Source organism: Narcine bancroftii, chromosome 13 (genome assembly GCF_036971445.1).
Source record: "Narcine bancroftii isolate sNarBan1 chromosome 13, sNarBan1.hap1, whole genome shotgun sequence".
Taxonomy (NCBI): domain Eukaryota; kingdom Metazoa; phylum Chordata; class Chondrichthyes; order Torpediniformes; family Narcinidae; genus Narcine; species Narcine bancroftii.
Window position 1 is genome coordinate 26,528,856 of NC_091481.1, and position 14,619 is coordinate 26,543,474.

Here is a 14,619-nt window from a genome sequence, read left to right on the forward strand (position 1 = left end):
ACAATGATGGTGTTAGGCACTGCAAGCTTGCAATTAGTCTTAGAACTTTATTGGCTTTCTTGAATATTTGCAATTTCAGCTCAGGTGAAAGATATGCCAGTCCCGAGTCTTGTGCATTCATTCTTGTTTGTCGATTTGATGCTGGACAGAGCAAGGGTATCTCTTTCATTAACCTTAGGATTCTGTGCAAATAATACAGATGCAGAAGGGACTCCCTTTTCATTCTCTTTCTCTATTACTTTCAGGGATGACATGCAACACCAATGGGAAATCAATGTCTGCCTGGCAGATGGCAGTTTCATTTCATATGACATGTTTTGTACCATGACATGACCATAAGCAAATCTTATGTTTGACCTCTGAGTAGTTTAAGAATCACTTCACTTTGTCATTTGAGTTTGATTATTAATTTCCAGAAACTTCTCCAACTGTCACATCAACGCTCTTTTCCTCCACAATAGCAAAGTGTTGCCTCTTTACATTATCTGCCAGAAATTTGGTATTTTTTTGTTTACTCTCACCCTCAGATTGACATTGTGAACTTCTACTTGTATTCTACTCTAGCTATATATTCAATTCCATAGAACATTGTTGGCCTTCATGTTCAGTCCCGATTTGATGGACAGTGAAGCTTTTTTTCATTGAAAGTTATTAAAATTAGTCACTCCCGCTGTCCACGGGTAACCTTTCCCAAAATAATCTGATCACGCACTTATAACTTATGATGTTATTTGCAGTAACTTGCTGAACGAGGCTTTGGTCATAAGTCCTACGATTGTAAAAATAAGAGAACAGAGCAGTTTTGATGCTTCACAATCATCGTTCCTAAAATCAATATTGTGAAGTGTGCCACTTCTGCCTTTTCTAATCCCCATGTTTTCAGTATGTCCTCAGGGGCAATTTGCAATAACTTGCAGTGTTAAATGTCAACGTTTACTTTGAATTGTACAAATGTAGAAAGATGACATGTTGAATGCAGAGATGATCTGATAATTAAGTTCTTTATTGGTGCATTTGAAGACAAGTCATCAAAGTGGCTGTTAGAAACATCCCATGACTAGTGCACACTTGCATTTGGATGATAGAAAGATATCTCCTGGTTCTCGAATATTTTAGCCCTGTTTCAATGCTAATTCATCCTTAAATATAATGGATGCCAACATTTTAATTTGCAGAGCAAACAACATCTCCAGAGAAAACCACAACTGAGTCTACCACCAGTTACACATCTGGTGAGTGAAGCTTTCTCAAAATTAATTGGTAGATATTTTTACCCAACTATGTTTGCATGGGCTTAAATTAAAAGAGAAAGTTACCAGCACAGAGTAAAGGTCAGAATGGCCTTTGTGCAATCTTCTGTCAATATTGTTTTTGAATTTTCAATCATTAGTCATTGCAAACTGGATTCTAGTTTAGTTGTATTCCATGTTCATCAAATGATCCAGATTTCATGCAGAGATGACCTGTGATGCATTGAATTACCCAGTAAATGATATTTCTGTTTAGAGTGATTTTTCTGATAGTAATATGCAAAATATTTTTTATAGTCCATCATACTTCTGATTTATTTTCTTCTTCTTGATTTGTGTTATCTATGTGAAATGTCATGTTGATGTCTTCATTCATTCACAGAAAAAACAAAACCAACAACAAAGGCGATCACCAGTACCACACCTGGTTAGTGTTACCTTTTCTCAATGACTTCTAACAAGTTTCCTTTCTCATATCACAAACTTGTATAAGAAACCTATATTCTGTATTTGGTCTTCATCCTCTTTGCTTCAGTTCAATGTTTCATTTTATGAAATCAATCTTCACAATTTGGTCTGCTCATTCCTGGGAACACTCTGATACAAGTGAGAGGAAGTTCTTCACTACCTCGAATTTTCCCCTATCACTCTTAACCCATGTCCACTGATTTGTATCCAATCTACCCTCAGTTGAAAAAGCCTTTCTAAATTTACCCTTATTAATTGTAAAATTCTCTCTCAAATCTCCTTCCATTTTTCTATACTCCACGGAATAAAGTCCTATTCTGCTTAACCGTTTTGCTACAATATTACCTGAATTCTAGGCACCATCCTAGTAAGACTTCACCGCACTCCTCTTTCATTATTAATATCTTTCCTGCTGTTAAGTGACCGAAACAAGACTGCATACTCCAAATTTGTCCTCTCCAATATCTTATACAAATTTACCATAACACCCCAGCTCCTGAAAGGTGATGCACCACATACGCTCTTTACAATCCTATCCTTTGACGCCACTTTCAGGGAATTGTTTTTAAGTATTCCCTGGTCCCTCTGTTCTACTGCTCTCCACATGGGCCTACCAGTTTCTTTCTTAGGTTGTCCTTCCAAATGGCAAACGTCACATTTGTCTGCATTAAATTCTATTTGCCATTTTTCAGTCCATTTTTCAAGCTGCTTCGGATCCCTCTACAAGCTTTGAAAGTCTCCTTTGCTGTCCACCCTGCCTGCAGTCTTAATGATGAATGCAAAGTTTCTGATCCAATTTACCACATTATCATCCCAAACATTGATCTGGATGACAATCAATAATGACCCCAGCATTGAGGCACACAACTAAGGCACACCCATCTCAGAAGCAATCAACCACCTCTTCTCTGTTGCTACTCCCTTCTAGCCATTGTCAAATACAGGGCACGACTTCACTGGTATCTGAGCATCTGAACCTTCCTGACTAACCACCCAGGCGGGAACTTGTCGTTTGCCTGACCAATTTCCAAGCGGACAACATCCACAGCCTTTCCTCATGTGCAAATCCTGCCTTTTGCTCCATTGCTTTCCTCTTCGTGTATTGCGATCTTTTATCTCAGGCACATTTGTATTTGCAATATATTTCAATATTGTCCACAAATCTTACTTCTGCTTATGGATCAGCACTGCTTGAATAGTTAAGGTTCATGTTTGGTTCTGATATTATGAATACCATAATTATTTTTCAGAAGAAGTAACTACCACCGTGTCAACAAGCACCACTCCCTATTACATGGGTGAGTGTCCACCTGTTTCAATATGTAACTTGATGTATTTGTTTAATTCCATCTTTCTAAGATTTTTTGTTGTTTCACCATCAGTTTAAGTAGATGCCATTGGTTAATGGCATAATTATTGGATCTTTCATCATTTCTTCATCGATACATTGATTGGAATTTTCTTCTTTGAAATATGTCTGCTTAAATCACCCATTAATAACAAGTCATCTCTTGGTAATGAACTCATGCAGTTCAATTTCAAACTTTCAAGACAGTGCCAATCTTTTGGTTATTGATCAGGATCTAGATGCCTCATTCTGACTCAGAGGAGTGGTGAAGGATTGAAGGCGAAGAATGAGTACTGTGAGACTCCACAATTTTGTCGCTTTTGAATCTTCATTTGTGGATGTTCTGTGGTGAAAGGGATTATATTTTCATGTCTCCATTCTTATCACATTCTTAACAATTACTCTGTTTCTAGCAGAAAAGTTTCAACATTGAGTTGTATGAGGCTTTCACTCTTGGTCACTGTGGATGCTCATTAGATTCAAGATTTACTCGTGGGACATATAAAACATTCAAAACATATTATTGCCGCATCAAATATGATTGGAAATTAGGAATCACCTGCTGAAATGGTTTTGCACTGTGTCTTTTCATCTGTGCAATATGTCCTGACTCATTTACATCTTCTCAGTTCTGTCCTTCTTCAAGATTAATGTTGTGATTATGAACATTTTTTTTATTTTCAGCAAAAACAACTACTGAGGCAACTTCAACTGAGTCAACCAGCAGTTCAACAGCCAGTGAGTGATTCCTTCTCTCAATATTGATGAAGAGATCGTTTTACACAATGATGGTGTTAGGCACTACAAGCTTGCAATTAGTCATAGAACTTTATTGGCTTTCTTGAATATTTGCAATTTCAGCTCGGGTGAAAGATATGCCAGTCCCGAGTCTTGTGCATTCATTCTTGTTTGTCGATTTGATGCTGGACAGAGCAAGGGTATCTCTTTCATTAACCTTAGGATTCTGTGCAAATAATACAGATGCAGAAGGGACTCCCTTTTCATTCTCTTTCTCTATTACTTTCAGGGATGACATGCAACACCAATGGGAAATCAATGTCTGCCTGGCAGATGGCAGTTTCATTTCATATGACATGTTTTGTACCATGACATGACCATAAACAAATCTTATGTTTGAACTCTGAGTAGTTTAAGAATCACTTCACTTTGTCATTTGAGTTTGATTATTAATTTCCAGAAACTTCTCCAACTGTCACATCAACACTCTTTTCCTCCACAATAGCAAAGTGTTGGCCCCTTTTATTATCTGCCAGAACTTTGGTATTTATTTGTTTACTTTCACCCTCATATTGTCATTGTGAACCTCTACTTGTCTTCTACTCGAGCTTTATATACAATTTCATAGAACATTATTGGCCTTCATATTAGTCCCGATTTGATGGACAGTGAAGCTTTTTTTTCATTGAAAGATATTAAAATTAGTCACTCCCTCTGTCCACGGGTAACCCCTCCCAAAATAAACTGATCACGCACTTATAACTTACGTTGTTATTTGCAGTAACTTGCTGAACGAGGCTTTGGTCATAAGTCCTACGATTGTAAAAATAAGAGAACAGAGCAGTTTTGATGCTTCACAATCATCGTCCCTAAAATCAACATTGTGAAGTGTGCCACTTCTGCCTTTTCTGAATCCCCATGTTTTCAGTATGTCCTCAGGGGCAATTAGCAATAACTTGCAGTGTTAAATGTCAACGTTTACTTTGAATTGTACAAATGTAGAAAGATGACATGTTGAATGCAGAGATGATCTGATAATTAAGTTCTTTATTGGTGCATTTGAAGACAAGTCATCAAAGTGGCTGTTAGAAACATCCCATGACTAGTGCACACTTGCATTTGGATGATAGAAAGATCTCTCCTGGTTCTCGAATATTTTAGCCCTGTTTCCATGCTAATTCATCCTTAAATATAATGGATGCCAACATTTTAATTTGCAGAGCAAACAACATCTCCAGAGAAAACCACAACTGAGTCTACCACCAGTTACACATCTGGTGAGTGAAGCTTTCTCAATATTAATTGGCAGATATTTTTACCCAACTATGCTTGCATGGGCTTAAATTAAAAGAGAAAGTTACCAGCACAGAGGAAAGGTCAGAATGGCCTTTGTGCAATCTTCTGTCAATATTGTTTTTGAATTTTCAATCATTAGTCATTGCAAACTGGATTCTAGTTTAGTTGTATTCCATGTTCATCAAATGATCCAGATTTCATGCAGAGATGACCTGTGATGCATTGAATTACCCAGTAAATGATATTTCTGTTTAGAGTGATTTTTCTGATAGTAATATGCAAAATATTTTTTATAGTCCATAGTACTTCCGATTTATTTTCTTCTTCTTGATTTGTGTTATCTATGTGAAATGTCATGTTGATGTCTTCATTCATTCACAGGAAAAACAACAAAACCAACAACAGAGGCGATCACCAGCACCACACCAGGTTAGTGTTACCCTTTCTCAATTACTTCAAACAAGATTCCTTTCTCATATCACAAACTTGTATAAGAAACCTATATTCTGTATTTGGTCTTCATCCTCTTTGCTTCAGTTCAATGTTTCATTTTATGAAATCAATCTTCACATTTTGGTCTGCTCATTCCTGGGAACACTCTGATACAAGTGAGAGGAAGTTCTTGACTACCTCAAATTTTCCCCTATCACTCTTAACCCATGTCCACTGATTTGTATCCAATCTACCCTCAGTTGAAAAAGCCTTTCTAAATTTACCCTTATTAATTGTAAACTTCTCTCTCAAATCTCCTTCCATTTTTCTATCCTCCACGGAATAAAGTCCTATTCTGCTTAACCTTTTGCTGCAATATTACCCGAAGTCCAGGCAGCTTCCTAGTATGTCTTCTCCACACTCCTTCTTTCATTATTAATATCTTTCCTGCTGTTAAGTGACCGAAACTAGACAGCATACTCCAAATTTGTCCTCTCCAATATCTTATCCAACTTTATCATAACACCCCAGCTCTTGAAAGCTGATGCACCAAATATTCTCTTAACAATCCTATCCAGCTTTGACGCCACTTTCTGGGAATTGTTTTTAAGTATTCCCTGGTCCCTCTGTTCTACTGCTCGCCACAGGAGCCTACCAGTTCCTTTCTTGGGTTGTCTTTTCAAAAGCAAACCTCACATTTGTCTGCATTAAATTCTATTTGCCATTTTTCAGTCCATTTTTCAAGCTGCTTCGGATCCCTCAACAAGCTTTGAAAGTCTCCTTTGCTGTCCACCCTGCCTGCAGTCTTAGTGATGAATGCAAAGTTTCTGATCCAATTTATCACTTTATTATTCCAAACATTGATCTAGATGACAATCAATAATGACCCCAGCATTGAGGCACATAACTAAGGCAAACCCATCTCAGAAGCAATCAACCACCACTACTCTCTGGCTTCTCCCACCTAGCCATTGTCAAATCCAGGGCAATACTTCACCATGAAAACTGAGCATCTGAACCTTCCTGACTAACCTCCCAGGCGGGAACTTGTCATTTGCCTGACTCAAGTCAAAGCGGACAACACCCTCAGCCTTTCCTCATGTGCAATTCCTGCCTTTAGCTCCATTGCATTCCTCTTCATTAATTGAAATCTTTTATCTCGAGCACATTTGTATTTGCAATATATTTCAATATTGTCCACAAATCTTACTTCTGCTTATGGATCAGCACTGCTTGAATAGTTAAGGTTCATGTTTGGTTCTGATATTATGAATACCATAATTATTTTTCAGAAGAAGTAACTACCACCGTGTCAACAAGCACCACTCCCTATTACATGGGTGAGTGTCCACCTGTTTCAATATGTAACTTGATGTATTTGTTTAATTCCATCTTTCTAAGATTTTTTGTTGTTTCACCATCAGTTTAAGTAGATGCCATTGGTTAATGGCATAATTATTGGATCTTTCATCATTTCTTCATCGATACATTGATTGGAATTTTCTTCTTTGAAATATGTCTGCTTAAATCACCCATTAATAACAAGTCATCTCTTGGTAATGAACTCATGCAGTTCATTTTCAAACTTTCAAGAGAGTGCCAATCTTTTGGTTATTGATCAGGATCTAGATGCCTCATTCTGACTCAGAGGAGTGGTGAAGGATTGAAGGCGAAGAATGAGTACTGTGAGACTCCACAATTTTGTCGCTTTTGAATCTTCATTTGTGGATGTTCTGTGGTGAAAGGGATTATATTTTCATGTCTCCATTCTTATCACATTCTTAACAATTACTCTGTTTCTAGCAGAAAAGTTTCAACAGTGAGTTGTATGAGGCTTTCACTCTTGGTCACTGTGGATGCTCATTAGATTCAAGATTTACTCGTGGGACATATAAAACATTCAAAAAATATTATTGCCGCATCAAATATGATTGGAAATTAGGAATCACCTGCTGAAATGGTTTTGCACTGTGTCTTTTCATCTGTGCAATATGTCCTGACTCATTTACATCTTCTCAGTTCTGTCCTTCTTCAAGATTAATGTTGTGATTATGAACATTTTTTTTATTTTCAGCAAAAACAACTACTGAGGCAACTTCAACTGAGTCAACCAGCAGTTCATCAACCAGCAGTTCAACAACCAGTGAGTGATTCCTTCTCTCAATATTGATGAAGAGATCGTTTTACACAATGATGGTGTTAGGCACTGCAAGCTTGCAATTAGTCATAGAACTTTATTGGCTTTCTTGAATATTTGCAATTTCAGCTCAGGTGAAAGATATGCCAGTCCCGAGTCTTGTGCATTCATTCTTGTTTGTCGATTTGATGCTGGACAGAGCAAGGGTATCTCTTTCATTAACCTTAGGATTCTGTGCAAATAATACAGATGCAGAAGGGACTCCCTTTTCATTCTCTTTCTCTATTACTTTCAGGGATGACATGCAACACCAATGGGAAATCAATGTCTGCCTGGCAGATGGCAGTTTCATTTCATATGACATGTTTTGTACCATGACATGACCATAAGCAAATCTTATGTTTGACCTCTGAGTAGTTTAAGAATCACTTCACTTTGTCATTTGAGTTTGATTATTAATTTCCAGAAACTTCTCCAACTGTCACATCAACGCTCTTTTCCTCCACAATAGCAAAGTGTTGCCTCTTTACATTATCTGCCAGAAATTTGGTATTTTTTTGTTTACTCTCACCCTCAGATTGACATTGTGAACTTCTACTTGTATTCTACTCTAGCTATATATTCAATTCCATAGAACATTGTTGGCCTTCATGTTCAGTCCCGATTTGATGGACAGTGAAGCTTTTTTTCATTGAAAGTTATTAAAATTAGTCACTCCCGCTGTCCACGGGTAACCTTTCCCAAAATAATCTGATCACGCACTTATAACTTATGATGTTATTTGCAGTAACTTGCTGAACGAGGCTTTGGTCATAAGTCCTACGATTGTAAAAATAAGAGAACAGAGCAGTTTTGATGCTTCACAATCATCGTTCCTAAAATCAATATTGTGAAGTGTGCCACTTCTGCCTTTTCTAATCCCCATGTTTTCAGTATGTCCTCAGGGGCAATTTGCAATAACTTGCAGTGTTAAATGTCAACGTTTACTTTGAATTGTACAAATGTAGAAAGATGACATGTTGAATGCAGAGATGATCTGATAATTAAGTTCTTTATTGGTGCATTTGAAGACAAGTCATCAAAGTGGCTGTTAGAAACATCCCATGACTAGTGCACACTTGCATTTGGATGATAGAACGATATCTCCTGGTTCTCGAATATTTTAGCCCTGTTTCAATGCTAATTCATCCTTAAATATAATGGATGCCAACATTTTAATTTGCAGAGCAAACAACATCTCCAGAGAAAACCACAACTGAGTCTACCACCAGTTACACATCTGGTGAGTGAAGCTTTCTCAAAATTAATTGGTAGATATTTTTACCCAACTATGTTTGCATGGGCTTAAATTAAAAGAGAAAGTTACCAGCACAGAGTAAAGGTCAGAATGGCCTTTGTGCAATCTTCTGTCAATATTGTTTTTGAATTTTCAATCATTAGTCATTGCAAACTGGATTCTAGTTTAGTTGTATTCCATGTTCATCAAATGATCCAGATTTCATGCAGAGATGACCTGTGATGCATTGAATTACCCAGTAAATGATATTTCTGTTTAGAGTGATTTTTCTGATAGTAATATGCAAAATATTTTTTATAGTCCATCATACTTCTGATTTATTTTCTTCTTCTTGATTTGTGTTATCTATGTGAAATGTCATGTTGATGTCTTCATTCATTCACAGTAAAAACAAAACCAACAACAAAGGCGATCACCAGTACCACACCTGGTTAGTGTTACCTTTTCTCAATGACTTCTAACAAGTTTCCTTTCTCATATCACAAACTTGTATAAGAAACCTATATTCTGTATTTGGTCTTCATCCTCTTTGCTTCAGTTCAATGTTTCATTTTATGAAATCAATCTTCACAATTTGGTCTGCTCATTCCTGGGAACACTCTGATACAAGTGAGAGGAAGTTCTTCACTACCTCGAATTTTCCCCTATCACTCTTAACCCATGTCCACTGATTTGTATCCAATCTACCCTCAGTTGAAAAAGCCTTTCTAAATTTACCCTTATTAATTGTAAAATTCTCTCTCAAATCTCCTTCCATTTTTCTATACTCCACGGAATAAAGTCCTATTCTGCTTAACCGTTTTGCTACAATATTACCTGAATTCTAGGCACCATCCTAGTAAGACTTCACCGCACTCCTCTTTCATTATTAATATCTTTCCTGCTGTTAAGTGACCGAAACAAGACTGCATACTCCAAATTTGTCCTCTCCAATATCTTATACAAATTTACCATAACACCCCAGCTCCTGAAAGGTGATGCACCACATACGCTCTTTACAATCCTATCCTTTGACGCCACTTTCAGGGAATTGTTTTTAAGTATTCCCTGGTCCCTCTGTTCTACTGCTCTCCACATGGGCCTACCAGTTTCTTTCTTAGGTTGTCCTTCCAAATGGCAAACGTCACATTTGTCTGCATTAAATTCTATTTGCCATTTTTCAGTCCATTTTTCAAGCTGCTTCGGATCCCTCTACAAGCTTTGAAAGTCTCCTTTGCTGTCCACCCTGCCTGCAGTCTTAATGATGAATGCAAAGTTTCTGATCCAATTTACCACATTATCATCCCAAACATTGATCTGGATGACAATCAATAATGACCCCAGCATTGAGGCACACAACTAAGGCACACCCATCTCAGAAGCAATCAACCACCTCTTCTCTGTTGCTACTCCCTTCTAGCCATTGTCAAATACAGGGCACGACTTCACTGGTATCTGAGCATCTGAACCTTCCTGACTAACCACCCAGGCGGGAACTTGTCGTTTGCCTGACCAATTTCCAAGCGGACAACATCCACAGCCTTTCCTCATGTGCAAATCCTGCCTTTTGCTCCATTGCTTTCCTCTTCGTGTATTGCGATCTTTTATCTCAGGCACATTTGTATTTGCAATATATTTCAATATTGTCCACAAATCTTACTTCTGCTTATGGATCAGCACTGCTTGAATAGTTAAGGTTCATGTTTGGTTCTGATATTATGAATACCATAATTATTTTTCAGAAGAAGTAACTACCACCGTGTCAACAAGCACCACTCCCTATTACATGGGTGAGTGTCCACCTGTTTCAATATGTAACTTGATGTATTTGTTTAATTCCATCTTTCTAAGATTTTTTGTTGTTTCACCATCAGTTTAAGTAGATGCCATTGGTTAATGGCATAATTATTGGATCTTTCATCATTTCTTCATCGATACATTGATTGGAATTTTCTTCTTTGAAATATGTCTGCTTAAATCACCCATTAATAACAAGTCATCTTTTGGTAATGAACTCATGCAGTTCATTTTCAAACTTTCAAGAGAGTGCCAATCTTTTGGTTATTGATCAGGATCTAGATGCCTCATTCTGACTCAGAGGAGTGGTGAAGGATTGAAGGCGAAGAATGAGTACTGTGAGACTCCACAATTTTGTCGCTTTTGAATCTTCATTTGTGGATGTTCTGTGGTGAAAGGGATTATATTTTCATGTCTCCATTCTTATCACATTCTTAACAATTACTCTGTTTCTAGCAGAAAAGTTTCAACAGTGAGTTGTATGAGGCTTTCACTCTTGGTCACTGTGGATGCTCATTAGATTCAAGATTTACTCGTGGGACATATAAAACATTCAAAAAATATTATTGCCGCATCAAATATGATTGGAAATTAGGAATCACCTGCTGAAATGGTTTTGCACTGTGTCTTTTCATCTGTGCAATATGTCCTGACTCATTTACATCTTCTCAGTTCTGTCCTTCTTCAAGATTAATGTTGTGATTATGAACATTTTTTTTATTTTCAGCAAAAACAACTACTGAGGCAACTTCAACTGAGTCAACCAGCAGTTCATCAACCAGCAGTTCAACAACCAGTGAGTGATTCCTTCTCTCAATATTGATGAAGAGATCGTTTTACACAATGATGGTGTGAGGCACTGCAAGCTTGCAATTAGTCATAGAACTTTATTGGCTTTCTTGAATATTTGCAATTTCAGCTCGGGTGAAAGATATGCCAGTCCCGAGTCTTGTGCATTCATTCTTGTTTGTCGATTTGATGCTGGACAGAGCAAGGGTATCTCTTTCATTAACCTTAGGATTCTGTGCAAATAATACAGATGCAGAAGGGACTCCCTTTTCATTCTCTTTCTCTATTACTTTCAGGGATGACATGCAACACCAATGGGAAATCAATGTCTGCCTGGCAGATGGCAGTTTCATTTCATATGACATGTTTTGTACCATGACATGACCATAAACAAATCTTATGTTTGAACTCTGAGTAGTTTAAGAATCACTTCACTTTGTCATTTGAGTTTGATTATTAATTTCCAGAAACTTCTCCAACTGTCACATCAACACTCTTTTCCTCCACAATAGCAAAGTGTTGGCCCCTTTTATTATCTGCCAGAACTTTGGTATTTATTTGTTTACTTTCACCCTCATATTGTCATTGTGAACCTCTACTTGTCTTCTACTCGAGCTTTATATACAATTTCATAGAACATTATTGGCCTTCATATTAGTCCCGATTTGATGGACAGTGAAGCTTTTTTTTCATTGAAAGATATTAAAATTAGTCACTCCCTCTGTCCACGGGTAACCCCTCCCAAAATAAACTGATCACGCACTTATAACTTACGTTGTTATTTGCAGTAACTTGCTGAACGAGGCTTTGGTCATAAGTCCTACGATTGTAAAAATAAGAGAACAGAGCAGTTTTGATGCTTCACAATCATCGTCCCTAAAATCAACATTGTGAAGTGTGCCACTTCTGCCTTTTCTGAATCTCCATATTTTCAGTATGTCCTCAGGGGCAATTAGCAATAACTTGCAGTGTTAAATGTCAACGTTTACTTTGAATTGTACAAATGTAGAAAGATGACATGTTGAATGCAGAGATTATCTGATAATTAAGTTCTTTATTGGTGCATTTGAAGACAAGTCATCAAAGTGGCTGTTAGAAACATCCCATGACTAGTGCACACTTGCATTTGGATGATAGAAAGATCTCTCCTGGTTCTCGAATATTTTAGCCCTGTTTCCATGCTAATTCATCCTTAAATATAATGGATGCCAACATTTTAATTTGCAGAGCAAACAACATCTCCAGAGAAAACCACAACTGAGTCTACCACCAGTTACACATCTGGTGAGTGAAGCTTTCTCAATATTAATTGGCAGATATTTTTACCCAACTATGCTTGCATGGGCTTAAATTAAAAGAGAAAGTTACCAGCACAGAGGAAAGGTCAGAATGGCCTTTGTGCAATCTTCTGTCAATATTGTTTTTGAATTTTCAATCATTAGTCATTGCAAACTGGATTCTAGTTTAGTTGTATTCCATGTTCATCAAATGATCCAGATTTCATGCAGAGATGACCTGTGATGCATTGAATTACCCAGTAAATGATATTTCTGTTTAGAGTGATTTTTCTGATAGTAATATGCAAAATATTTTTTATAGTCCATAGTACTTCCGATTTATTTTCTTCTTCTTGATTTGTGTTATCTATGTGAAATGTCATGTTGATGTCTTCATTCATTCACAGGAAAAACAACAAAACCAACAACAGAGGCGATCACCAGCACCACACCAGGTTAGTGTTACCCTTTCTCAATTACTTCAAACAAGATTCCTTTCTCATATCACAAACTTGTATAAGAAACCTATATTCTGTATTTGGTCTTCATCCTCTTTGCTTCAGTTCAATGTTTCATTTTATGAAATCAATCTTCACATTTTGGTCTGCTCATTCCTGGGAACACTCTGATACAAGTGAGAGGAAGTTCTTGACTACCTCAAATTTTCCCCTATCACTCTTAACCCATGTCCACTGATTTGTATCCAATCTACCCTCAGTTGAAAAAGCCTTTCTAAATTTACCCTTATTAATTGTAAACTTCTCTCTCAAATCTCCTTCCATTTTTCTATCCTCCACGGAATAAAGTCCTATTCTGCTTAACCTTTTGCTGCAATATTACCCGAAGTCCAGGCAGCTTCCTAGTATGTCTTCTCCACACTCCTTCTTTCATTATTAATATCTTTCCTGCTGTTAAGTGACCGAAACTAGACAGCATACTCCAAATTTGTCCTCTCCAATATCTTATCCAACTTTATCATAACACCCCAGCTCTTGAAAGCTGATGCACCAAATATTCTCTTAACAATCCTATCCAGCTTTGACGCCACTTTCTGGGAATTGTTTTTAAGTATTCCCTGGTCCCTCTGTTCTACTGCTCGCCACAGGAGCCTACCAGTTCCTTTCTTGGGTTGTCTTTTCAAAAGCAAACCTCACATTTGTCTGCATTAAATTCTATTTGCCATTTTTCAGTCCATTTTTCAAGCTGCTTCGGATCCCTCAACAAGCTTTGAAAGTCTCCTTTGCTGTCCACCCTGCCTGCAGTCTTAGTGATGAATGCAAAGTTTCTGATCCAATTTATCACTTTATTATTCCAAACATTGATCTAGATGACAATCAATAATGACCCCAGCATTGAGGCACATAACTAAGGCAAACCCATCTCAGAAGCAATCAACCACCACTACTCTCTGGCTTCTCCCACCTAGCCATTGTCAAATCCAGGGCAATACTTCACCATGAAAACTGAGCATCTGAACCTTCCTGACTAACCTCCCAGGCGGGAACTTGTCATTTGCCTGACTCAAGTCAAAGCGGACAACACCCTCAGCCTTTCCTCATGTGCAATTCCTGCCTTTAGCTCCATTGCATTCCTCTTCATTTATTGAAATCTTTTATCTCGAGCACATTTGTATTTGCAATATATTTCAATATTGTCCACAAATCTTACTTCTGCTTATGGATCAGCACTGCTTGAATAGTTAAGGTTCATGTTTGGTTCTGATATTATGAATACCATAATTATTTTTCAGAAGAAGTAACTACCACCGTGTCAACAAGCACCACTCCCTATTACATGGGTGAGTGTCCACC

The 14,619-nt window shown here is 37.4% G+C and overlaps 1 protein-coding gene across 1 annotated transcript in view; it reads left to right on the forward strand.

Moving 5' to 3' along the window:
• The window catches only part of LOC138748013 (mucin-2-like), a 57,518-nt gene that overhangs the window by 4,364 nt on the left and 38,535 nt on the right, over nucleotides 1–14,619 (forward strand). Inside the window, exons 7-21 of the mRNA XM_069907713.1 lie at nucleotides 1,176–1,232; nucleotides 1,633–1,677; nucleotides 2,969–3,016; nucleotides 3,751–3,804; nucleotides 5,025–5,081; nucleotides 5,482–5,529; nucleotides 6,825–6,872; nucleotides 7,607–7,675; nucleotides 8,895–8,951; nucleotides 9,352–9,396; nucleotides 10,688–10,735; nucleotides 11,470–11,538; nucleotides 12,759–12,815; nucleotides 13,216–13,263; nucleotides 14,559–14,606. Of these exons, the coding sequence (XP_069763814.1) occupies nucleotides 1,176–1,232; nucleotides 1,633–1,677; nucleotides 2,969–3,016; nucleotides 3,751–3,804; nucleotides 5,025–5,081; nucleotides 5,482–5,529; nucleotides 6,825–6,872; nucleotides 7,607–7,675; nucleotides 8,895–8,951; nucleotides 9,352–9,396; nucleotides 10,688–10,735; nucleotides 11,470–11,538; nucleotides 12,759–12,815; nucleotides 13,216–13,263; nucleotides 14,559–14,606 (798 nt within the window). The remainder of the gene's footprint in view (nucleotides 1–1,175; nucleotides 1,233–1,632; nucleotides 1,678–2,968; nucleotides 3,017–3,750; nucleotides 3,805–5,024; nucleotides 5,082–5,481; nucleotides 5,530–6,824; nucleotides 6,873–7,606; nucleotides 7,676–8,894; nucleotides 8,952–9,351; nucleotides 9,397–10,687; nucleotides 10,736–11,469; nucleotides 11,539–12,758; nucleotides 12,816–13,215; nucleotides 13,264–14,558; nucleotides 14,607–14,619) is intronic.